At 44.4% G+C, this 26,876-nt stretch overlaps 1 protein-coding gene across 4 annotated transcripts; it reads right to left on the bottom strand.

Moving 5' to 3' along the window:
- Nucleotides 1-216: 216 nt before the first annotated feature.
- Nucleotides 217-26,790, bottom strand: CARHSP1 (calcium regulated heat stable protein 1). 4 transcript variants are annotated; one of them, XR_004161485.1, is made up of 5 exons: nucleotides 13,668-13,731; nucleotides 11,813-12,005; nucleotides 11,288-11,410; nucleotides 1,680-1,924; nucleotides 217-611 (listed from the first exon to the last, which is right to left on the bottom strand). XR_004161485.1 is itself a non-coding variant. In XM_010719415.2 (4 exons), exons 1-4 carry the CDS (start codon nucleotides 26,773-26,775, stop codon nucleotides 1,762-1,764), a joined length of 483 nt encoding a protein of 160 aa, XP_010717717.1. In that variant the 5' UTR covers nucleotides 26,776-26,790; the 3' UTR covers nucleotides 217-1,761. The 4 variants fall into 4 exon arrangements, 3 of the variants coding, with proteins under 3 accessions (XP_010717717.1, XP_010717715.1, XP_031411685.1); XM_010719415.2 differs by lacking the exon at nucleotides 13,668-13,731 and adding an exon at nucleotides 26,772-26,790 and having other exon boundaries at nucleotides 217-1,924; XM_010719413.2 differs by lacking the exon at nucleotides 13,668-13,731 and adding an exon at nucleotides 20,504-20,558 and having other exon boundaries at nucleotides 217-1,924.
- Between the last annotated feature and the right edge of the window lie 86 nt (nucleotides 26,791-26,876).

Here is a 26,876-nt window from a genome sequence, read left to right as displayed (position 1 = left end):
TGAACAGCTAGTACTGAATATTATATAATGAAAATAATGTCTTTATAGAAATATAAAATCTTGTACGCTAATTGATTATACAGCTATAAAACATGGTAAATTACTTTCTACTTCTGATAATGCATGTCATCTTAACAGCATGCATATGCAGACGTGCAGTCTCCTCTGTTTAAAGAACTTCAACGCAGATTATGTAGAGATCAGACTGAAGACATATTACAGCATTACAACAGCTGCATTTATTGTAAAGAAGGCAATATGCAGTACTCCACAAGCTAGATAGCATTAAACCTACCATTACTTAGTCGTGGTTAAAAACAAAAAGCTGCTGCAGGCTGGTCATTACAGCACACTATAGTGTAATACAGCTTAAAGTAAAACAAGCCATCACAGCAGTTACTGACCTTCATACAGCTGAGCTCTTCCCAGGTCAGACCTTGGAACAGATCTCTGCTGTGAGAGTCCTGAGACATTTCATGACAGCGATGCCTCGTGGGAAAACTGCAAACACGCAACTGAAGTTACACCGCGTCACGGAGCTAACAGAAGAGGATCGTGCAATCTTTTTCTATTTTTATTCTTTTTTTATGTGCAAAGTCAATAAAAATCCACTGTTAGGAAAGAAAAGAGGAAAAAATGCCTCGTTTGAAAAAAGGTATGGAAGGCAAACGGGAACAGCAAAGTCACATTACTTCAACTATATGCAACCTCGCAGGCAAAGAAGAGAGCTGAGGCAAGGGTGGCCAGAGCACATCCTGTCAAGAAAGTCTTCTAAAAAAACAGCTGCAGAATCTACTCCACCCAGAGGCGAGTCTGCTAAGTAACTCTCACGGTACTTCAGTATACAGTGAGCTCAACAGCACCTAACTTGCTTTTCAGAAGTTGTTTTACCTGCCTGCCAGTGAAACACCACAGCAGACATTTATCAGCTATATGCAGTCAAGAAGTCTCAATTCAGACACAGCCAGAAGTTTGAAGCTACTCTACAGCTTTCTACCACTTACCTTGAAGCAATTTTTTTATTTTTTTTTAAGTAATACTGGCCTATAAAATCTGTTGCTAATCAACCATCAAGGCACCAAATTCATGAACAATCCAGGCTTTTTTTAGAAAAAACACACAATATTCCACACATATGCAGACATGTTTGCAAATGCTGCACCTGAAGGCCATCAGGGCATAACCACCAGATGGAGATTTTCCACTGTGCAGCAGTTTGTGATCTTCCTTCCACAAGGAAAACAAATTGCAGCACAAAGCAGCTTGCTCAGTTTCATGTCAAGGCAGTGAGGCACTGCTACCAGCAGTAAGTGTACTCTGACACCTGCAGAAGAACAGCTCAAGGGACCACAGTGATCATGCACCCATGGGGCCTTGCACCTGTGCATCTGCTACAGCTGGCTGTGATGCAAGGGCTCTCCTTCAAGGCTCCCCGAGTCCCCTGAGGGACTGGAATTGGTTCAAAATAAAGGAAAAAAAAAATATCCAACCCCTCAAAGCACACAAACTACATCTCTTTAAAATACATTTTTGTAAACACATTAATAAAGACATAATTTTTCATTTCGTTAGCATCTGGATTGCCTTTTTTTCCTCCTTTGTTAAATCAGGCCTAGTGTAAAAATGGTAATTTTGGCCTACTTCTGCTTTTATTGACAATGCAGTATTTCCTCCCGCACCATTTGCAGACTATTCTCAGGTCAGGTTCCTGATGGCAGGCGCTGAGCAGTGACCCACGCAGGCAGCGTCCCCTGGGCCGCTTCAGGAGCTGATGACATGTCCCGACCAGGTCTCGTGCTTGGTGCCCGGGGCCAGGTGGGTAATGACCACCTCCACGGCCTGAAGCTTCTCGTTCTTTGGTGGGATGGTGCACACCTTGTAGGTGACCTCGTCCCCTGACACAGGAACGTACTCGCCTTCGATGCTGTGGAAAGGAAGTTTCAGATCATTGTAAATCACATTCTTCCTTTAGTCTAATTTTTTAACGTAACAAATATATGTATAAGGAAATTTTGGGTGGTCTTTTGTTTTGTTCAAACAAACAAAAAAAAAACCACCACCACATCAGCAGTCAAAGCTGAGGTTGATTTGAAATGTCTCACAGCAAAATCCCATGAGATCACTATAAACAACAGGCTAAAGAACAGAAAAACCTTTACCTACAACCTCTAAAGTGACTTGAAGTCAGCTGAGCCCAATGCAGGACAGCACTGCTGTGATCCCTGCACCTTCCCCCACATTCCCAAAGCCTCTCCCCTGCTGGTGCACTAGAGGGCAGGGCTGACACTGCTTGCTGCTTCGTTTTGGAACTTTTTGGATAGTACAGCTGTACTCACTGATTTATCTTTAAGTGACTCCACCATAACACTCAGTTTGGCTGTGGTATTTAAAATATTTTTTTAAAAATCTTCAAGTAATATACAGCGTCAGAAGCTTTGAAATCACTTGCTATGGGGAAAAAAGTGAAGGAGAAAAAAGCCAGTGGTTCTGATGTGTTACAGCAATGCAGCTCTCCTCCAGCACCTGACTCCCACAGGTCACACGCTCACTTCCACCTGCCCACTACCAGCGATGCTGAGCAATGCTGGAGGACTCCCACCCTGCAGCTGTTCCTGTGATATGACTGTGAGTCTTATCTGGGAATAGTGGGAAAGCAATAATAGCTGGCACCTTTTGACCAGAGCAACGTACCGATGAGACAAAGCTGCAAAGAGTAACAGGAGATGTACTCATGTCACCTCATATTCAGGGTCAAAGCTTTTTAATAAAAAAATCTCAGCATGTGCCAGTGAAGATGTGCAGAGATGCCTTCTGAACCACATTCTCCTAACTCTTTGACAGGATGTTACTTCACAAGCCCACGCTGAGGACTCCTTTCCTTGACAATACAGGCTTTAGATTTCTTCTTGTTCAGATATTTTTCAGTGGATACAATTTGTAGTGAGAGCAGGACAGAAGAACAGATACACACTAATTATAAAATCTACCAGATGCCTGATTTGCATGACTTGCTCCCAAACTTTTTTAGAGGGTTCAGAGGGAGGAAAAAAAGTCCTTTCTGGACAGTTGTGCTTGTTTTGCCTTCGCTGACAGCATGCTCACACCACCCAGGAATTTTACCTTACAAATGCACTGCAGGAACTTAAGACTTCAGTAGTGCCTTTCATGTCCTCTCTCTTTATTGTTAATATTTTTGCTATTACAGGAAAGACAGACAGGACTGATAAGAGACAAATATACTGTCACTTGCTGCCAGTTGCAACTTCACGTCAGATTTTGCTTCTCCCTTATTTCTGTAAAACTAAGTAAAACACTTCATCACTTGCATTGCCTTTCTCCCACTCTTCCTACTTCAGAGCTACCTCAGCTTCTGCTCCCTCAACTCATGCATCAGAACCACTGCTGGAGAGCTGGTGTTGGCAGGCTGCAGCTGAGCAGAAGCAGCCTGCAATACAGGGCAGGCTGGCATGTACAGTGGAAGCTAAGACTGACCCAGAAATCTCTTCTCACATGGGAAGTTGAGGAAAAGAAACAAACTTTATTCTTCACTGACTGATCCTATCAAGGCAATATTGAAAATGCTCCCATATCTAAATACAGATCTACAGTCTATTACAAGGAGTTAAAGGCATTTCTGTCACTTGAAACATTCTTTAGACCCTATCTGCCATACACCAGACCCAAGAGGGAATGTCCTAAGATGAACTCTTCAGGGTGGTGCCTGGGAAAGTGGCAGTAAATTGCAAGCAGAAAAAAAATATTTACAGAAAAGCCAAGCTAAATCTCCTTGATCAGTCCTGACAGCCTTTCCTCCCCATACTCCCATACACTGATCCTACTGACCTTTACTTACCTCCAAAGTCCCCAGATGACCTGCCATCAGCACAGCCCTGTATCATACTGAAAGTACTGCACTGAGGTCCCCACCTCTAAACTCTTGCTATGGCAGTCTTCTTCAGTTACTGCCTTTATTTATAGCCCTCAATTCCTCTAACGGGTTTGAGATTTCTTTGGGTGTGAAAAGTTTGCACACCCAGTATTTACAATCCTCTCGGGAGCAGAGATTCACCTGATTCTGATAAAGCAACACCCTTCTTGTCACATGGCCCTTGTGTATGCTTTCTCAAGTACTGAGCACTGCAAATGAGAAAAAGATCAGCAAAGCACAGTCTGCACACCAAAGCAAGACATATGTGTGTTCCATTGCAGCTGGCTCGAAGTCCTGGCAGGGCCTTCTGAGAAAGCTTCAGCCATAGATGAAGTCAAGAACTGTCCACCCTCCTGCTGCTCATTAGTGCAGCTGAAGCACACATTAAGAGTTAGCAGACAAACTTGATGGGAAGCAAGTGTATGCCACGTTGTACTAATTGGTACCTGAAAACCCAGAGTCCAGATCAGCAACCTGAAGACAGACCTGCAGGAACTACAGAACACTCTGGGGATAAGGAGCCAACACAGAGCAGACAAACCTCCCTAGCCCTCCTATGCCAATGTGACAAACACACACTAGGCAGCAACCCTCCCCTTCCAAAGAAAGATATCAGGGAATACCTACTTGGATACCACGGAAAAAAAAAAAATAACAAACAGCCCCAAAGCAGTTTATCTTTCATCTAGTGCAAGCAAACGCTCCATCGTCTTGCTGAGTACAGTAACTCATGAACATCAGCTATGACTGTCCACCTTGCTGCTGCAGTGCTCATGCAAACAGGTGAGCAAGCCATCAGTCCCAAAAGATAAAGGACTCGTTATCTGAGCTAAAAAATACATAACTACAGCACAGCCTGTGCAGGACAACAGTCCCACCTTAGCAAGGTATTAGCTTTCAACAGAACGCACTACCACACAGACATCCATACAAAGAAATACCAGCCTAGGAAAAACACAGTGAGTGGAAACGTTTCCCAACTCAGATGTAACGAGTGCTGACAATACAAGCCAAAGCAGAAAGTCTACATTTACTCAAGTACAGCTGAACCACTGGAAAAAAATTGTAAAGAAAAGTGTTTCTTCATCCAGCCTCAAGCGCCAGGAGCAGCTGCAGACAGGGTTTCAGCAAGCTGAGGCACAGCAGTTACTTGAAGCTGGAAATAAAGCAACATCTCCTCTTAGCATTGTGGCCACCCATTCCACAACACCAGGCATCACCTTTGATTCCTGCACAGAGGATAAATGTGCACAGCAAGCAGTGAGCTCAGAAATGACTACTTCACAGGAAGCAAACAATAGGGATGCCCTGCCCAGGAAAAGATCTTAAGGGCTCAAAGGATTTTTTCATGAACAGGAACTTTACGTGTTCTTTGAGAGCTCCTGTAAAACAGGAAGAGACCCAGCAACATAAACATTTGAATCTGCAAAGGGTATTTAGAAGGTGTGGTTGAAGTAAGAGCACAGTGGGCTTCTGCTGTCTCCTGAAGCACCAAAAACATGCTCACACACAAAGGCAGCTGTTGTTTCAGGAACTTAAAAGCAATTATGTATCATTGGAATCTGAAGTGAGAAATGAGTGCAGCTCAAATCCTAAAAATGACGTGGACTTCATTGGGATGAGTTTAGCTTGAAACTGAAATATGAATATACATATCGGGATGGGTTCTGGTAAGAAGGCAGTAACCAGTGCACCTGCAACCCAAGTGGTGCTGGTTTTTTATCCCTGAGAATAAGAAAAAGAACCCATAAGAACTTTTCTCAACTAGGAAGCACTTCTTACAGGACCAGCATTACCACGACAGCATCAGTTCCTTTCCTGGTTTCTTACCTTATTTAAACTGACGCTACAAGAAACTGAAGCTGTGGTAAAACCTCATTCAATCCTAACAGTACTTTCTCTCATCTTCTGGTTTGTCATATTCTTTTTTGGCTGAACCTGATGAAGACTAATATTGGCCCACCCAAAGTTATGTGAGAAGGCTGTGACCACACAAACAGCTCAAATTTCACACTCTGCTTTCAGCCATTAAACCTGTCTCCCAAAGATCAGATATTCTTTTCATCCCTGCAGCTTTCTGACTATCAGTCATTCTTGGTGCCTATCTAATATGAGATTATTAACTCATCATTAACTCCTCTGGATCTTCATATGCACTGGGGACAAAGGTCTTTCTTTGCAGCCCAGTCACATCCATTTGTGAATGGCATAACTGCTGTTACTGGATATATGCAGATTTGCTCCAGCATCAGCATCACTAAGCAAGGCTTACAAACAAACAGCATCCAGCTTGTGCAGTATTTTTTGGTGGTGTCAAGAAAGAACAGTATAATGGCACCTGAAAGGTGATGAGATGGCTGAGCTGCAGGATGATCCTCCATCAGGAAGCAATTGCCTTAAGTGCTGCAAGGTAAATGAGCTGAAGGAGATCAGAGAAAGTAAACAAATCTTGGAAGACATTCTGTCTGCAGCAGCCACTCTGTACAAAATTTACCTGGATAATTGGGTACAGCAAGTTAAACACAGACATTTAAAAACTATTTTTACTCTAGCTACATATTAAACATTGACCTAAAGCAGAGGTGGAGACCTTCACTACTTTTTTAAGAGATCTGTATGCACATTCCTGTTCAAATGAATGGATATTATACACACACATACATATATATAATACATATATATATATATAATACACACACACACACACATATATATATATAAAATCCCTATCCAGAAACTTTAACATTCTTTGATGTACTAAGCTAAAAATAGGAAATGTTTTTTGGTGTCAGTGTCAGAATGAGACAATAGAGTTCTAGCTTATCCAGCAACTCCCATTTCCCAGCTCAGTCTCAGCCTGGTACAGTGGAACATTTTATTTGCACTATTTTTAGGGAGCTGGGAGGTTATTAGGAAATTACCTAAATAAGGGCTGTTCTAGCTCTTCCTCCTCACAGCTGCTATTCATATTCCAGGGCTCTAGCCCTCTGGGGACAAAGACTAAGTCAAATGGAAATATTTCTGAACAGAAGTTTTCAGTTAATTCTGAGCCGTGTTGGCCAACAAGACTGACTGTTCCTACAGACCAATAGGCTGCACTATCTTCTGAGCTTCTTAAAGCTCATTTAACTCTTCAGCATACCTGCCTGTAAACTTGCATCTTCACTAAACAACAGGAGTCAGCACAGTAATGAACTATCCTGAGTTTCTAATTTTGAATGCATTCCGATGCAGCGTCAGCTGAGATCAGCAATGCCAGCAGTGTCTTTATCGAGATGGTTGCCAGGCAAACCAGTAGCAGGAGTCACCCACCAGTCACTCCTAACTGGGGAATACAAGTTTGAAAGAGGCCCAAACACTAAGGAATCCCAGCTGTAAACAACCAAGATCTCTGCTATGAGACTGCCCTACTCTCCGAGGGCCCTGGTTTGGTTCTCCCACAGCTAGGAAGGAAGCTGCTCTTCTCTTCCAGTACACCAGATGCATTACACTCTTGCTCAGGTCTCCAGAGATCTGCTGTCATGATTTTGGAATCCACACTTGAGGGTTGTTACGTCTCCATTCTTGCTCTGAACAGCCAATTCAACACTATGCAGCTCACTAAGAGGAAGAAAGTGATGATCACAAGAAGCAGAGCTTTCCAAAAATTTCTACTTGGTCTCAGGCTTCTGCAAGCACCCAACTGAGATTCCATCACAGCAGTACCTACTGTTCACATCCAGAAACCAAAGCCCTGGCTGTTGTGTTCTGTGCTTACTAACCAGGGAGCCCCTGTCCTTGGGCAGCTACAGTCTCCTGCACTGCCCACCCATTGCTTGCACATACAGTGCAAGTATTGACTTATATGGTTATGCAGAGATTCTGGAGAGATTTTGCTATAAACACAGGAATTCCTAAGTGCATTGGTGCAACACACAAATTTTCTGAGCCAACTTGGTTGCAAAGGAGAACTCTTAGGAAAATCTATCCCTATCTTACTAGGATCCAAACCCCTCCTGAGGGAAGAACTGGTATTCTGCAGCCTCTTCCCCATCCCCTATCTCCCCCCACACACACACACACACAAAGTGCTTATTTCAGATACTTAACAGTTGCAGCAAGGCACCAGGAGAGAAACACATCAGGAAGGAAACGCACAGCCCAAAGCAGGCAAGATAAAGTGCCTCAGATATTTCAAAGGAAATCAGAAAGTGCAGTTTTGGCTTCCCAGCAGCCCCAGAAACTGTTGTTAGTTCACAGGAAAGGAAGAGGGGCTGGATGAATCATTCCCCCAGCTCAAATTCAGCTCTCAGATGGTTTCTAATTATCAGTTAATTTCCAGGCAGGATCATTACACTCACTAGGAGAGCAGCCACACAGAAGATGGTAGCATTAATGCTCTGCTTTAAATACAGTGATATAGCAGAAAGTCAGAGGAAAGCAAGCAGTGTGATGTCTCCACGGGCACAGGTAGCTCAGAAATCGGTCTCTGTGATGCAGTAGGGCAGTGGCCAGGACACAGCTGGGTTCCTCACTGCAGGAAGATGACACTGTTGGTACCTCTCCAGTACAGCCAGCTCCAGAACAAGACTCTATCTCCAACAGGGACATCATCAGAAGATATCTTCTGCAGCTATCTTTTCCCCTGCCTCAGTTCACCAGAGTTATGGGTCCACAAGCATATTTTCCTGAGATCACAAAGTAACGTATGAGGAAAACACAACAAGTGCAGGATCTGTCCTGGGACAAAAAAGTGCTGTGAGTCAAAGCACTGGGAGAAGCGTAGCATCAATTCTACAAAGCCATCATCAAACATGGAGTCAGGAAACCAAAGGCCTGTCTGCATTGCAGTATTTTCCCCTTCGGAGCCAAGGACTAGCAAACCACAGGAAACCCACAAGCACTGCACATGCTTTTTGGCTCCAAGACATCAGCTACTTTTTAAAAAGAAAATCCTTAAAAAAAAAAAAGAAAAAAAAAGACGTGGTCACTAATTCATCAGGGCTCCTCTAGTGAATTATCTCCTTGCCATGTCTTTGCAGGCACACAGGTTTCAGCCCAAATCCAAGGCTAATGCAAAGGTCCAGAGGATAAAAAAAAAAAGAAAGTCTCCTTTACATGCTCACACCCTTATATACTGGGAAAGGCAAGTGGGATTCCTATGGACTGCTCAAAACCACATCAACTTACCCACTATGTTGGGCACACCTAACCCACATCACCAGAAAAAAGTGATCTGTGAACACAGAAGTTATAAGCTTAAAAAAGAAAGGTATCACCTATCTGCTATAGAGAATGAAATGAAAGCAAGAGAGAGGTGGGTTGAACACCAGAAACAATTAGGAACCAATCTGTTCCTTACAGGAAGGGATCAGCCAGAGAGGCAGTGAAACTCCATCAGCAGATTGTTGAGAGTGAGTTGGGTGCCAGAAAGGCACTGTCACCTTCCAGCAGCAGACGGGGCAGAAGAGGCCCCTCCAATTTTCTCATGTATGATGAAAGAAGAACCTGCTCTGCTTTAAGAGAACTGCTGTACTGCAGAAAGACTGCAGTGTACACTACTCTGTACAGCATGACATACAGAGATAGTCTGGTCCCCATCAGCACGAGAACTAATTCAAATATGAATTGAAGTGAAGCAATTAAAAATGAAGGGGAGAAGCACGACCCAAGGGCTAGGGCACCAAAGTGAGACCTGGGAAGCCACAGCTCAGGCTGGAGTGTGCTATCCCTTGCTCAAATAACAGCCCTTCCTCTCTCATCCCTTCCCTAGGGGAGAGCAAGCTGAGAGCATGGCTGGGTAAGGATGAGGGCAAACAGAAGTGTCAGCAACATAAATATGCTGAAAATAAGAAATGTGGTTGCCTATGAACTTTTACAACCACAACTTGTTCAGTACTGTTTTTAAGATGGATCGACTGGGTGGAAGAAAGGATAAAGATGGCACGTCGCATCCAGGGTATACTCACTTAACTACAGCATATAGACAGCTCGAGTCAAAGCACTTTGGAAGTGTAAAGGATCAATGCAGAAAGTAGCGCAGCCCACAAGAAGGGACTCCTGTGAGATGGGGCCTCTCGCACAAACCACTAAAATCACAACAACCCAAAAAAGATCTTTGTAGTGTCACATAGGACTTCAGTATAGGAGATATTTTGGCTAAATAGACTAACAGTAAAACATCACTGGGGTTTGAGTTCCAGCTGTTTGGAGGGCGATCGAGGGCAGAAGCAGTTTGTGTACCCTGAATAGTCCATCATGCAGAAAACATTTCAGAGAAGCTGGAAGAACGCCAGCATGCTCATTCTCAAAGGAGATGTGTTAACCGCATGGGCAGGAAAGATAACTGAGGGCATCTGAGTTAATTTGGTAAGGCTTTTATTGACTTACCACTGGACAACCACTCCAAAGAAAATAAACGAGGGTTACATAGCTTCAACACTGTAAGCAATAGCTAGACTAAACACTGATAAGTAAAAAGATAAGTAATTGATGGAGAAAAGTAATCCTAACATAGGCCAGTTTCAATCCCCATGCAGGTCAACAACCCCATCTAGAAACAAATATAAATTTGTCTATAGAAACTTGGAGATCACTCAAGCAATAAATAATGAAGACAGTCAAAGTGATCTGGATCCCTTGGCAAGCAGGGCCTATTCAAATCAAATGTGCTGCAGTGCAACAAAATATGAAGTCATCTATCTGGGAGCCAGGAATGCAAGTCCTGCTGCCAGAAGATGACAGACTGCAACTGGGATTGCACCAAACTCTGATGCTGCAGAGGATGCAGAGGTCAGAGCAGATAAGCAACTCAGCAAGAGCCTAAGGACAAGAAGGGCTAATGCGATTATGGGATGTATAGAAAGAGAAGCAGCAGAAGTATGGAAGAAGATTCTTATCTCTACATACTGAAAATATCCACACAGCTATATTTTCTCCCCCCCCCCCTTTTTTTTTTGTAACTTTTAAAGGCTGCAGCACACTTAGAAAAGAAACTGGAAAGACTGTTTTAGACTGGAGGAAAAAAAATTACAGACTTGAAAAGCTCAATTCATTTTATTTATCAAAAGGTATATTCAGATACGACAGATCTTTATTAATTCAAGGGAAAAAAGCAGAGCTACTAACAAACCCCCTAGCAGAGAAAAGGTTGAGGCAAAACAGCTTATTCTAGTAGACTGATAGAACGATCTACTAGTTCTCAACAGATTTATAGTAATACTGACAGAGGTAAATTATCGTCTTCTTTTTCTGTAACATCTGCATAACTGCTTGGTATTAAGCACAGTTTATAGCCTGTCACCCTTAGAATGTGATGTATCTACAGCATTAAGTAATCAAGAAAAAACTGAGACTCCAGCTTTCTCAGCAGCAACTTACTCAGAAATGTGTACGAAGATGTCAGGCCCTCCATCTGCAGGGGAAATGAAGCCATGGCCTTTAGAGCGACAGAAACACTTACAGACGCCTTTGTAGATGGGACCCTCTGATGCTCTCACAGTTCTGGGAAATAGAGCACAAAGAGCAGTTCACTGCTGAGCACGGATGCAGAAGGTTCAGCTGCAGCACTCCAGGCAAACGGGCGCAATGGTTCAAATAACCCATTCACTACACAGTGAGTATATTCCTCAGCAGCAACTACTTAACGATACCAATCTGGTCTTAAAGAGAGGGAAATACTTCCAACTTTCTTTATCCAAGCAGACTGTAGAAAACTAGAAGCAGTTTAGACTAATAAAATTCTAATCCCATGAGATTTTAAGGGGAAAAGAGAACAGTAAAAGACCGAAGCACTTTCCAGATACAACAAACTCAACCTCCCTTCACCTAAGTGAGGGGCTGATCAATGTGCCCAAATGCAATCACTTGGCTGTCCCTACTAAGTGCAGTCTTCCCAGTACTCACGCTGAATACGTCCTGGTGCGCCGCGTGGGCAGTGGGCTGGGGATGAGGTACCCCCTCATGGGAGATGGGGAGCGATCTCTCGTCCTGCGGTTTTCAGGCAGATGAAGAGAAGTGGACGAGTGCAGAGAGGAGGGGGACTGCTCCGAGGCTGATGCAGGAGGCTCAGAAGACATTCCTGATGCCTGAGAAAAACCTAGAGAGAGAAGGAGATCTGACTTATCCACAAATGGAAATTTTCATACAAAAGTCGCAAATTCTTCAGCTTATGATTTTGCAAGAATATGACTCATTTCCTGTCGAAGTACATATGGACGTAGTTTAACCAATATCTCCTGCTGTTTCATAGAATCGTTCGAGTTGGAAGGGATCTTTTAAGGTCATTTAGTCCAACCCCCCTGCAAGGAACAGGGACACCGACAGTTCAATTAGGTTGCTCACAGCCTGGTCCAGCCTGACCTTGAATGTTTCTGGGGATGGGGCACTCACCACCTCTTCGGGCAACCTGTGCCAGTCCTTCACCACCCTGATAATAAAGAACTTTTTCTCATACCCCATTGAAATTTCCCCTCCTTTAGTTTGAAACTATCCCCCCTTGTCTTATCACAGCAGATCCCTCTTAAAAAAAAACAAAAAAAAACAAAAAAAACCCCAAAACACTGGTTCCCTTCCTTCATATAGCCCCCCTTCAGGTACGGAAAGGCTGCTCTCAGGTCTCCCTGGAGCCTTCTCTTCTCCAGGCTGATCAGCCCCAGCTCTCCATCTGTCCTCACAGGGAGGTATTCCATCCTTGGATCATTTTTGTGGCCCTCTTCTGGATGTGCTCCAATAGATCCATGTCTCTCCTGTACTGACTCCACATCTGGATGCAGTACTCCAGCTGGGGTCTCACCAGTGCAGAGCGGAGGGGCAGGATCACCTTCTGCAACCTGCTGGCCACCCTTCTTTTGATAGAGCCTAAAATACAGTTGGCTTTCTGGGTTGTGAGGGCACATTGCTGCCTCATGCCCAGCTTGCCATCCAGCAGCACTCACAAGCCTTGTTTAACAAGGCTGTGCTCAATCCTTTTGTCCCCCAGTTTGCACTGACAGTGGTGGCTGCCACAACCCAGATGCAAGGCCTTGCATTTGGCTTTGCTGCACCTTGTGAAGCTCTCTTGGGGGCACCGCTTGAGCCTAAGTCTCTCTGGATAGCATCCCACCCTTGGGTGTGTCAAACACCACACAGTCTGGTGTCCCCTAGCTTGCTAAGAGTGTACTCAATCCCTCTTGATGTAATTGATGAAGATATTGAAGAGTACAGGTCCCAGTACTGACCCCTTGAAGGACAGCACTCATCACTGACCCCCATCCAGACACTGAGCCATTGACCACTACGCTCCGAGTATGAACTTGCAGCCAGTTCCTTGTCCATCAAACACTTCACCCACCAAATCTATATCTTTCCAATTTGGAGAGGAGAATATTGTAAGGAACTGTGTCAAAGGTTTTACTGAAGTCCAGATAGGTGACATCATTGGATCTCCCCTTGTCCATTGATGCAGTTATGCCATCACAGAAGATCACTAGGTTGGTGTGGCAGGACTTGCCTTCGGTGAAGCCATGCTGGTTATCCCATACCACTTTCCTCTCTTCTATATGCCTTTACATAGCTTCCAGGAGAATCTGTTCCATGATTCTCCCCAGCATAGTCAGTAGTTCCCTGCGTCATCCTTTCTACCCTTCTAAGAAAGTCAGCGAGTTCAATTTTCTTTATACAAAGTTGACAGCCTTTGAACTTGAACAAGGCAGCTTCAGCAAAAGCAGATCACTTCATAACTAACACAAGGTGCTTTAGAGTTTACTTCTGCTTTGCTCACAGGCAATGGCTCCAGCGCTGAGATCAGCCTCAACATCAGGCATTGGCATGCCCCAGACAGATTGGTTTGACAGCACAGTGGAGCTTCCTGCACCTGTACACAAACACATACTACAAGAAAGAAATATCACAAAAAGAAACGCAGAAATAAAGGCTACATCTTCACTGCTGGGGATTATTTTCGCTATGCAGTGACCAGTGCTAGCTTCATTCACTGTGGCTGCTGCTTGACTATTAGCACATCTTTTAGAGCTTATAATATCTTCAACTCAACTAGAAGATGAAAATCACGTGTGCTCCTTAATTCACTTCAGGCAGAGTCATACAGTTGTCAAGGATGGGAACGTGTGCAAAAACAGTAGAGCTGGAAGGTGATGGCTGACTGCATGAATCCCTCTGGCCTGCAGACACCACAGTGTGCTTCGGTGGATCCGAGTCTGCTACAAAATTTCTGCAACGACTCTGTGTTTGCATTCAGACTCAATGTTGAATGAGACAGATTTGCTCTCATTCATGTCCTACAGTATAGGACCCCTTCTCAGCACACCAACAGTGACACATGGATCATCACACAACAAGAAAAATCTCAAGGAATCTATGAGAAGAGAAGGAATGATGAGAAACAGCAGCACTTCTGCACACATGTATGCATAGCTTACAAGTACACAAAGGGACAGACGGAAGAGAAATAAATCAGCAGTGCTCTGGTGAGCAAACTCTCTTCCATCACCAAAAGACAGAATAAGTATTACAAAAATAACCAATAATTTGGTATGTTCTTAAATTAGAAAATCTAAAAATATCTGGATGAGTTAGCAAAATGTGTAGTAATGTAGGTCAAGAAAATATCATGAATAGAATAGCTGTCTTTAGGTCCAAGACTCATTGCACTGAAATCTCATCTCCATTTTGCACCGTCCTTTCCACACCCACGCTCTCCTGCCCATGAATTATGGAGCAGATCCCTCACACATTAGAGATGCAGCCTTCTTGTCAATGACAGATTTTCATTATTCCCTCCTGAAACTAATGACTAAAATTAAAAAGGTCTTTTAAGAATGAAGTCACCGGGGAACAAAGGCATTTGTGTTTAATTGTTGAGGGTACTGAGAAGGTAGAAGTGGATAGTCATGTTCTTGCACCAGCTTAAGCTTTCCACCCTCCTCTTAAGTAGAACAGAGATGGAAACAAAAACATGGCTTTAAATTGTCCAAATATGGATGACATTTACAACCCAACAGCTAATGCTCTGCCCAGCATCACAGACAACATTCAGTTCAGACCAAAATAACACCAAAGGGATGTGATTTTTCAAGCCTTCTTCAAAAAGGCCTGCTGCTGCAGTGACCACTGTGATTAAAATTTAAACGATTTTAAATGATTAAAGCCTCATTCTGATAACTCAGCATCTGACTTGAGCTTTTGCACAATTGAAAAAGCAGCTTTCACAGAAACGCACGCTTTCTCTCCTCTAAATATAAGCCACCAGGTGACAAGCGAAGCGCAGAGCTCTGCACTCATCTGCACCAGCAGTCAGGCCAAACACACAGCACTGCCCATCCCCATCCTGAAATAAGGGCAGAGAGGCGGAATTTTCTCTCTCTTTCTTTAAAACACAGATGAGCCACAGAAATATTTACAACAAACAGGTTAAACGGATTTAAAAGAGTGCTAATTTAGGTTATTGTTCCCTTTAGGTTATTTTTGTGCCCTCTGCTCTTCAGATAGAAAGTAAAACGTAGTGTGGAACACGCAGTACCACTGCACTGCACAAATGCCCTTTCTGTTCACTGCCCACGGCCACAGCAGCCCAACAGCCTGGTACCTTCTGTGTAGCCCAGATGTGACAGGAATTCTGCAGGGCAGATGCACGCAGGCTGCCTGCCCAACAGAGAGCACAGCTCAGAGCAGGGCAGAGGCCTGAGCAGCCACAGGAAGCCTGCGGCTTTCCGAAGCGATTGGCTATTTTATTGCGATGTTGCTCACACACAGATTCACTTGACAGCACTCCTCCTGGAGGAGCAGAACTGCCAGCCCCACTTCTGTGCACCACCGAGCAGATGTGAGGCTGTGCGCACACAGGAAAGCACCAGCAAACACCAAAATCAACACCCACACCCGAGTCCTCCCAGCCTGCCTCACTTGTGTAGGTCTCACCTTCCAAATACAGCCACTGAGAATTTTTACAAAGGTTTTTCTGACCTTGCCCTTGGCTCCGAGCTGAGCTCTGCAAAGCAAGAAGGGCTCTCAGACAGCTCTCTACCTGCCCCACCCCAGCAGCTGAGAGACGCGGCTCTGACGGAGGAGGCAATCAGGGCAGGATCTCTTCTCCTTGAGCCAGTAAAGTATTTGCCTTCCATTATCTACTGACTGAAGGCAATGTGATGGAAGGTAGTGACATTTCCAGCCGCTGTACTTCAGAGTACTCCAACCACACACTGCCTTCACCTATTTCAACACACAGTTCAATCAAGTTTGACCAATCCAGATTTATTTTAAATACTGTAGGAATGCACCGCACTAAAACACAGACAAAGTACAATGCATAGAATAGAGTACATGCAGGAGAAATTTCTTAAGTTCTCCTCTCAAAAAATAATCTATGGAAATAATTATGGAGGGTGACATGCAAGTGTCATCATTTCCCTACACATTTACACATTGTTCTTCTGTCCTTTTTTAAGACTATCCATACCACTAAAAATACATCAAATTTGGGGGAACGTTAAACATTCTGAACAGCACCACAATGCTACCAAGGAAACCTAGGTTCTTTTGAACGAAGGAATCACCTAGGAAAAAGCCAGACCAGGTTTCCTGGAGCCTGTAACCCTATCATTTCTATCTGTGAATGATCCCTCCCAGCGTCACAACACATTGAATGCTTCTGAGAACAGTTCTGCTCCAGGGCAGAATCCCAAGCTGCATGTCCCTTGCTCTCACCCACCGAAGGCATGCACACTCCCACTCCTCCCACTACCTTGCTCTGATGAATATGAGGGACCAAGGGTGCAGAAAGTTTCTCCTTCCAGCTTAGATTGCTTATGAGCAACTTTCCACAATTAATACTGGCATTTGAATTAACATTAAAACTTGGAACACTTGCAACATGCATGTGATGTGTCAACAGAAAGGATTACTGTACAAACATTATGCTCTTAGCAGGCCACAGTTGGAGACCAGGACACCGCCCAACTGTCCCCACATTCAATAAAAGCCTAATTATAATGTAGATGAAATACAAAGAAAGTTCCTAGTGCTCGTCTATGCACGCAGGTTAGTTTGGATTAGAACTAGGCAAAGTTTAAGCAGCAAAGTTTATTTGCAAGCAGCCCAACAGCAAGCACCCTTTCCCCAAACACCATGGCTGCCCTCGTGCTCCTCCGCTGAGCAGCTTGAGCGCATAATGTTTGTACTGCATCTGAAAGCAGTACTGCTGGAGCAGCCCAAACCCACCCTGCACAGCAGAGATCACAGGAAGGGATGGCAGGGGAACCAAGCCAGCAGCAGTCCATGAGCTACACTGATAAAGAGGAGATCTTATAGGTCATCTTCTTTCACTGTTCACACAAGCAGACAGATTAAAAATAAAAAAAAAAAAAAAAGGCATTTAGGTTAAGGAACAGAGTAGAAAGTTGGATTAGGCAGGTGCACGTTTCACCTGGTTTATGGTTATAAAGAAAGCTATATGGTGATACCCCGTGACTTACTCTAACAAAACTACAGAGGAATCAAGAGCCTATTTCACTAGAAATCCCACATTTGACGCCACTGATGCTGCTTTAAATTCTTGCTCTCAACTGCCCAGCACAAATAGCCAGCCAGAGTCTTTTATTTGTAAGCCTGCCTGAAGTAAGAGGGTACAGATTAACAACATATTAAATTTAAGACGCCGTAAGCTAGGGAGGAATGTGGTCAGACTATAACCCCAATGGTTTCTGAGGCAGTGCAGTGATGCTGGTGTCACAGCATTGCCCAAACGCATGCCAAATCACTGCCAGGGACAGGAAAGCCCTGCACCAATCACTCCTCTCCTGGAGTAGAATACACCACACAAGTACACAACAGCATATACTGGCTTCTTCAGATAGTTAATCATACATGTCTCACACAGGCTATAATAAAGGGAAGGTAATCAAGAAGAGAGATCACAGACTTCTCAGCGACACGGGGGAATTTCCGGATGACTTTATCCAGTCTGACACCAGTAGCCACTAATGCCTGCCCAGGTCAGAGTGAAATACAAAGTGAGCACACAAGGTTGCTTACTCTCAACATCTTTCCAACATCCCATAACATAAAGCTTAAACAAATGCTATGCCAGAGGTGGCACAGTGGTATTTAATAACATGCTAGGAGCTTTGCCAAACCCTTCCCAAGCCCTTTAGCACCACAGTATCCTGTGGCAAGAAGTCCCACAGTTTAACTGACATATGGAAAAAAAAAAAATCTCCCTTTAATTGACAGTGAATATAAAGACATTAAGAAAGGACAGAGTTCAGAACACAGAGAACAGCAAATAAGATAAGAAAAGAAAAGGGAAGGGCATAATACACAACAGACAAAGGGCAGCATTAGCTCAGAGGAGCACACAGAGAAGAGTACAGGCTTATTCATAAATCAAGTCTTAAATTTTCCACTAGAGGTGACACAAATGGGAGAGAGACAGAAAGGGGGGGCAGAGGGGACCACAAGCTTCTTTCTGTTCTTTTCCCTGCTTTTACATTTCTAACTACAAAAGAAAAACCTCGTGGCTTTTTAAAGCACATCTCAGGATCTCTAAATTGCTCCTGTGACTTCACACTTGAATGGCTGCAATTACTTTTCCTTAGACAATAAACCCTAACAGTATCAAATAGTTCTAAAAATTCAGTTTGTCGATGAGTTAGGTGGTTTCATGCGGACCAAGAACAAGATGTTACCTATTCAGCATTTGATGGTTTCCAACAAAGAATCGCTGCTCGCACACTAGACTCCTGCTCCCTTCATCACACCATTAGCCAGAACTGGGAACTCTGTTCTTGGATAAAATGGCAACACTTAATATGTAACAACTTATTCTTGCTAAATAGGCTTCAATCATACTGAACTTACATTATTTCCCAGATGAAGCACAATATGTGGCTGAACAGGGAACAAACTGTCCCTTCCAGCGCTTGCTCTCAAGCTCAACAATCTTCCTTTAGTGCTTTTGCAAGCCTGAAGCTTTGTTCCTGCCATTACTTCCATGCCAGTGCATCCCATGTGAGTTTGGTCCAGGAATTACGTCATTTTGGCTGAAAATATTTACACTAAAACATGTGTAACCTCTCTTAAAGTGTCTCAGTCACTTAGCATTGATCCACAAGGCAAACTGACAAACTGACTTACACAACACCATGCAATTGCAAGGAACGTAAACCCTAAGGTACTTTGGAGTTCTTCCTTTTCCAGCCTCCTCACAACACAGAAAGTCAACCACAGTTATGGTACGTTTGCTCACGTGCAATTGAGAGATCTCCAGGCTACTAAAATCCCCTGAAATATTTATGTGGCTCAAGTGTTTCTCAGAACAATTAGTTCATTGTGTTTTCTCCCTAATCAACATTTTAGTAGGAGAAAACAGATCACATCAGAAAGGTCTACAATCACGGAAGTTTGAGACCTTAAAGTATCACCAAAGGGAAAAAAAAAATTCTCCTCTGAGGATAATTCATCTGTCAACATCTTGCCAACAGCAAGAGGCAAATAATAGGGTGCACAGAACAAAGTCACTCACAAACAACTCAGCCACCACGCTAATACCACAAGGCACCCACAGACACCAGACTCCTTTCAGCCCTGGCTCTATCTTCTGACTGTTCTGACCCCCAGTCTCACTGCCCTGCAACACTACACATCATTTTAAACATCCCTCCTGAAAATACTCCAATTAGCTCTCAGAAATTAACCAAAAGGCTTATGATTAAGACCTCACTTGGAACCTACATCAAAATCAACAAGTGATTGACAAATACACAATTTATTGAAATTTCGTAGAAAAAAAAAAAAAAAGAGCAAGTCCTGTGTATATGACACAAGGGTGAAAAAAAATCTTAGTTTCTGCTGACCAGCAATGAAATGTTCTCAGTTTCCACTGAAGTCCTTCCTTATGCTGACCCACATATTCCTACTTGTGTCCTATTTCCAAGGTTTATGCTATATATGTATAAGCTTATAGATCACTGGCCCACTTCACAGTTGTATTTCTATTTTTCTTCCCTCTGCTGTATTTCTCAACCCAACTTACAGTACAGCTCCCCACACTAGATGCAAGCCTCTGCTCATCCAAAAGCCCTGGCCAGCAAAGCCTGCAGCAGCAGGGGATGTTCAGTCCTTGTACCCAGCACAACTCTGACAGAAACAAGAGAATAGGAATTTATCAGGACATTGCCAAAAAGAATTAATTCCAAGTGCAGGACTCTATTTCAACATCTTCAAAGAAGTAAAATAATCTCAAAAGTGTTCATCATAGAGCCTTGCCTCAGGGAATTCAGGTGCCATGTGATTTAACTGCTGTCAGCTCCTTTCCTGCAGATTTTAACAGAAGTGCTCTCCAAAGCCACAAGAAAGAAGATAAGGATTCGTATTTCTCAGGAAAAGCTTCTGAAATCTGAACAGCTCCCATCTCTGCAGCCCTCTTTTGGATGCTCTCTCTCATAGTTTTATGTCCTTCTCATATACTGGTGCCCAAACTGCACGCAGTGCTCAAGGTGAGGATCCCTACGCACACCTGGCTGCAGTACCGGGGCACCCCAGGCTACAGCTGTACCTTCCACTGCCAGGGAACAATGGTGACTCACACAACTTGCCACCAACCATATGTGGTCTGCAGCGTTGACAAACAGGTCGTCTCCATATGGTGTAAACAGATCTGTGTTAGCATGAGCAGTCATACAGCTGAGGCACACGCACACACACCGCTCACAACCTCCCAAGCTGCTTCAGGAACAAGAGCCACTTCAACAAGCACCATGAACCCTTCAGAAACCAGACATTAAACAAATTCCATCACATTCCTTTGACCAATAGTTTGGGAGGTAGATTCCTAGGAGGAAAGAAAAAGAAAGGAAAGAAAAATCTCTTTAGTCTCTTTATTTTACAATACCAGCAGCCCAGCAGGTCTACTGCATCATTCTTATCTAACTAACGAGAAAATGGACCTATAGAAGTTTAATTGCTTTCAGTCCAATTACCACGCACGCAAAAACTAGTTTTTCTTGCTCAGCACATTCGCTCTCAGAGTTCAGAGTCAGTTAAATGGCAACAGGAATGGCATTGTTTTAATGCCCATGAAATCGCAGAGCCAGCAGAGCCATGTGTGTGAGCCTGGATTTCGTGTCTACTCACACATCAACAAAACTATTTACCACGCTCCGATTTCGAGAGCCCCAGCCCCAGTGATGCGCTGGAAACGTACGGAACAGGTCAGAGCTGTCCAGAATCAGAGATGCTGCAAGTGTTATTTGCGCCCACTGAGTTAATGCTTAAAAGCTAAGCAAGATAAAGCAAGGAAACAAGCAACAGATGCTTTCCAGGGAATGTTAAAAAAAAAAAAAAAATCAATAAAATAATCAACTGATAGAGGCAACAAAACAAACCATGAGGATGTATGTTCTTCAGGTTTGAAACTGACATAAAAAACTTCTAAGATAAAACTGATATATAAAACTTATATAAAGTACACATTTAATAGGAAATTGTACAAGGCACTGTATTACAGCAGTTACAGCCAGGACAGCTGTGCAATCCCTTTGGTTCTTATTTTACTCCTCCGGGAGGATTTCCAGGAGAAATCCTGCTGCAAAAGAGCCAGAGGGGCAGAAGGGTGGGAGAGGCCACTGTGTGAAAGCACAGGTAGCTGTACGACAGCCCCACAGCCCCGGGGTGCAGCCGGCAGCATCTGTGCCGTGGCTTTGCCAGATGCAGCTCTGGCTGGCTCCAGCAGCCAGCTGCCTTCCTAGAAAGGGAAGGAAACTGCTGCTGTGGCTAAAAGACAATATATCTTATCTCATGACCCTAGGAGAAATCTTTCTCGCCTAAGTTTTGTGATAAGAAAAATAAAAGGGGGAAAAAAGAAATGATCAGAAGAGAAAGGAGCCACATGGATTCACATGGAGATAAAAACTACCTAGAACCTCTGCACTACACATCTGTGAGACTAGCTTTTTGGAGCTCCCCAGAGGCCCTGAAACAGGCAGCAGCAGCCCCTCTGCACAGAAACAAACCGTACACTCATTCAGAACCTGAGACTTGCATAAGATCACTTTTCAGACACGCTTTCCATAGCAACACAGAGAACAAAGTGATACAAATAATGAAAGTGCTTTAAAAAAAAAAAGTCATTAAAGTAATAGGTATAAATTCTGTAAACAGGAAATGCTTTTTCTGCCCCCCCCCCCTTTTTTTTTATTTTTAAGTAGTTACATTTCCTCTTTCAAGTATTTGTAAAGTTGCAATCACGGCTGTAGTTTATTTTAATCAAGTGGCTGACATAACTGAAAACAAGCAAATGCCTTTGACCAGCTTTCTGCACTTGTATCATCAAGAGAAAGCCATCAAACAACCACCAAAAAGCAGGAGCTCATAAAACATTATCTTCCCTCAAGCTAGAGTGCCTTGGTCAACAGAAACCAAACATGTGAGTATACTCATAAAACCAAAATTCCTCCGAACTGGAAGGCAAGATTTAATGATTATTTCCTGGACAGACTATGTCTAGACAGCCCTCAAAATGGCAAGGGGCAAAAAAACTTGAGAAAAGCAATGTACCTTGGAAAGGTTTTAAGACATAGAGGCTTCAAGGGCAAAACCACCACTCAGAATAGAGACATCCCAGCTCTCTGCCCCAGGCAGCACTGGGAGGGCAAGGAGAGCATCAGAGGTGCTGGGTCTGCGGCAAGCCTCCCTGCTCCTTATCTTGGTAGTCAGGGCAGTAAACAGCCTTTTGAGAGCTGTAGGCAAGGAAAGCAATGAAGCACCTACCACCTACCACACCATCCTTGTGTTTCACGGCCAGTGAAACCCAGTTTTGCTTCCTACCTCAGTTTTATGGCAGCCCCCAGTGCTTGTAAGCCTGCAACTTCCCACTGTAAGCTGTACCAGCATGGACTTTGCTCTTCTTGTTGGGATCAGCTTTAGCTCTTAATACTCTTCCGAAGTCATATGCTGCCCATGAGGCATGGCAAAGGATCAGCACTGTTTAATATTCAAGTGAAACTGTTGGGTCAAGGTTCTCTGCTTTCCTCTACCTTACGCGCAGCGATCTGATCAGATCGGGCTCAGAGCCATAGGGGAAGGACAATGGTCATGCAGCACACAAAGCCTCGCATGCTTTTTCCAGAGTACTGTAATAGAGCCCTTCTCCACCGCACTGTTCTCAGTGCAAAGCCACTCCTGGGGGTAACTGCTGGTTACTTTGTTCTCTCAGTGCCTCTACCCCTCCGTTATCTGATCACCTTTCAAGGCAGCACACAGATCAGAGCCAGCTGCTAGGTGAAACACACCATCACAGGGTACCAAGCAGAATTACTACCCCAGCAGCCCCACAGGAATTCAAAGGCCGCACTTAAATTTCCCATCCTCGAAACATGGTAGTATTTAAACATCATTCAAGTCTATCACCACAACCTCCAGCTCCTCCCTGGAGAAACACGGAATTCAAGACAAGTGTTAAATAGGACCAAGGAAGCCAAAACTGTGGATAAAGGGTCAAAAACTTTAATAGACATAAGGAACTGAACTAATTCATCTTCCAAATTTCATTAGTAAATGCAGTAATCCCATAATGCTAGGATCATTAGCGCCCAGAAACTCGATCATTGGTTAAAAAGGATGTCTCAGGTTATCTTATTATTTATCTTAAACTGACCCAATGAGAAAAGCAGCTGTACAACTGCCTCAAGCCAGCGGCAGCCAACCAAGCAGCAAACCTCTGAGATCAGACAGCAGGACTGTAGCCAGACAGTAAAACTGTAGCATCAGAGGAACCGCTCAAACGAAAACTGATAGAGCCGAAGCCAGGCTTTCCATGCTGTTAAAGCCCCCTCCACCAGCATGAGGTCAGGCTCCCAGGGCAGAACACACGCCCCATTTACCCATAAGCTCTATGGCCGAACCAAAGAAGCTGCGACTTGACTTGCATGATGCTTTACAGCTTCCCTGGGGCACAGCAAGCAAGCATCATTTTAATGCATCCCACGTGGCCCACAAATAACAGAAGTGGAAGGCAAGTAAATGCCTTTCTGTACCATGCAGAGAAAGAATGCACCATCTCAGTTCCTCTCCAGATGCACCTTGCAGCTGACACCCAAGCTCAGACAGTGCTTTGAGATGCCACCACGTGACAGAGCAGCTCCACCTCTGCATCTTCTGTTCCTTTTTTTTTTCCTCTTGCTAACCAACTGCTTGGGGAAAAAGCAAAGTTTTCCAAGTGACCTTGCTCACGCTTGTTTACAAAAAGCCCTGCTCCGCAGTAAGAGGCAGCTGTGTGTTCTCAGGAAGGGGTGACTGCAAGAAGCAGTGCTGCAGCAGGGAGAGTAGCACACTGCTGTGTGCAGCACTATCTCTCAAAGCTGCACAGGCACCGCTTACTGCCTCGCCAGTGCTCTTCCTCACAGCCTGGGTTGTATCACGTGCTCTATATCCACACATCTGCTGTGAACAAAGAAAACAGGCACAAAAAAGACCTGAACTCAGTGCCTAGCTAGCATAGGTTGCTCAAAGGAACAAAATTAAAGAACTAGAAGAGCAAAAAGATGCACAAGGCTATGGCTGCTTCACTTGGCTCTGAGCCCCCCTCCACAGCCCCCAGAGACAGCGCAGCTGAACAGCGAGAGCGGAAACAAGCAGCTCAGAGAGCGGAGGAAATTAAGACAGCTGAGCTGCAGAGGGGGCCGCCTTGGATATGATGAAAAGACAATATTAGACCAAGACAGACGGAAGCAAAACAACCATCTCTACCTGCCCTGGGAGAAAACAGAAAGCAGTTCGGCAGATTAATGCTTCCTATTTTTCATTTTAGCTGAGCTACACCAAGGAATAAGGCTTCACACAGACCTAAATCACCACTTTGCATCTCTCATTTCTCTCCAGTCTTTCAGCAGTTCCGTTTTGTTTAGTTTCCACCACAACCTGTTGCAAAAAGCAGCATTTGAAGGCTTTTTCAAGAATTTCATACTCATACACAAAAAAAGCTATATAGCTATTTACTTCTTTTCATCTCCCCAGAGATTGCCACCACCCCTGCACAGCACAGAGCTCCGCTCCCAGCCGAGGGCAGGGCTGTGATGACCACACACAGGGCTCATGGCTTGCTTTCCTGAGGAGGAAGTTCTGGGGTTTTGCACTTTGCAGACTAAGCATCTCTCCTTAGACTCTCTCAGAAACCCCCCAGGTGAGGGGCAGACCTCTACCAACATCAGAATATTTATCAGTGCAGATCTGAAGTGTTACAATCTCATCCAGTTTCGCTAATGGCAGCATTCACTCCTTCATGCTGTTAGAATTTACCATCACTCCTTGCTGAGTCTTTCCCATAGGCAATTATCCAGTAGAAACTTTAGCAGAAGGAAGTAAAACTAATGACAGCTTTCCCCTTGAGGCCCCCCAGCCATAGCCAGCCTGACTGTTGGTCAGTTTCTCATTGCTCACTTCCATTCCCAAGCAGAAGCACTGCCACATTCTCACACGAGTTATCACACTTCAGTGCTAACTTGCCCAGTGTTGTCTCGTCCCTTTAATCCCCTCTCAGAGATTAGATCTGCTGGTTCTTCTAACAAGCACCTCTGCCCCCAAGGCTCCCTTCATCTCTCCAGCACTCACTGTTCACAGATCAGTGACACGTGCCCCAGGACAATATTTAGCACCAAGAGCAACCTCAGCCTACAAATAACCCAACACCACCATTCATTCAGCCCCATGTCACTCAGCGTAACACCAGACATCAATGGTTTGCTATAATGCTGCTTAACTAGTGTTAGATGCATTTGTATTTGTGATGCACGCAATCCCTCTAGCACACAAAGATTGGCTTCACTAAATGTACACCTCTACCCAAACAGCGACAGCCATAAAAGACGACAGGACTCTGTATAACCCAGCTTTATCAGGTTGCTTTCAAGAGATTTGCATGCAGATACTTCTGTGCATACATGCATACAAATAAGGGAGGATGTTGCTGACGGAAATAAATACAGCCATGGGAAAGCTACAGCAGCAGACGCTCAGGGCAGTGCAGAGGGTCCGTGTGGCCAGAAGCAGGTGAACAGGTCACACGAGGACAGAGGTGGCACAACACTGTGCTGCCCTGATGCACACAGGGCTGCAGGACAAGCGTCAGCCACGGCCCTGCTTCTGCAAAGGTCACTCACCAGAGCCACGTGCTGTCTCCCTTTGCTCGTTTGCCAAACAATGCAAAAGTCAGAAGGTGATGCTTACAACAGCAGTCAAAAAAAAAAAAAAAGAAAAAAAAAGAAGCGCAACCTTTCAACCACACCAATGAAAATAAAACATGCCAAAATAACTCATCAGGACTACCACGTCACAGCAGCCCCCCAAAGGTTTCTCAGGCTCTCAAGGAAACCTAGTACAGCACCACTGAGGGTTCTGCAAACATTTCTCAGAAGTAGCTCTGCGGCTCTGGCAAAAACAGCATCACAGAACAACTTCAATCTCCTCTTAGAAGCCAAATTCAGAGGCACAGATCCAAAACTTAAACCTGGAGACTTCTCCCGAAGAGCAAGCAGTGACACGCACGTACACCCCGTGTACAAACACCACGAAATAAGGGCTTTATCCAGCGTCAGCGAGCCGAGGAGCTGCAGCTCAGCTCACCGTCCGCAGCACAGCCGGAGCCGAGAAGTTCGGGAGGGCCTCGTAGCGCCCAGCGCGGCTGGAGCCCGTTCCTCCCGGCGGAAGAAAGCCCTCATTTGCACGCTTTGCCTTCCTACAAAATAACACCTCTGACTGTAACAACGGCACATCCCCAATTCCTAAGTGTAAAAAAACAAAAACAAACGAAAAAAAAAACACAAGGAAGCGCATGTATATAAAGAAATAAGTAAGGAACAAGCTTTAAGAAGCCAACCCATCGGCACGGGGAAGGCGAGGCTGAGCCGGGCCCCTCTCCGGCAGGCACGCCCGGCCCCCGCTCTCCCGCGGTGCCCCGGAGAAACCCAAGCAGCAGCAACAG

Source organism: Meleagris gallopavo, chromosome 16 (genome assembly GCF_000146605.3).
Source record: "Meleagris gallopavo isolate NT-WF06-2002-E0010 breed Aviagen turkey brand Nicholas breeding stock chromosome 16, Turkey_5.1, whole genome shotgun sequence".
Lineage (NCBI taxonomy): Eukaryota > Metazoa > Chordata > Aves > Galliformes > Phasianidae > Meleagris > Meleagris gallopavo.
Note: the sequence above shows the minus strand (reverse complement) of the source record. Positions and strands in the feature narration are given on the sequence as shown.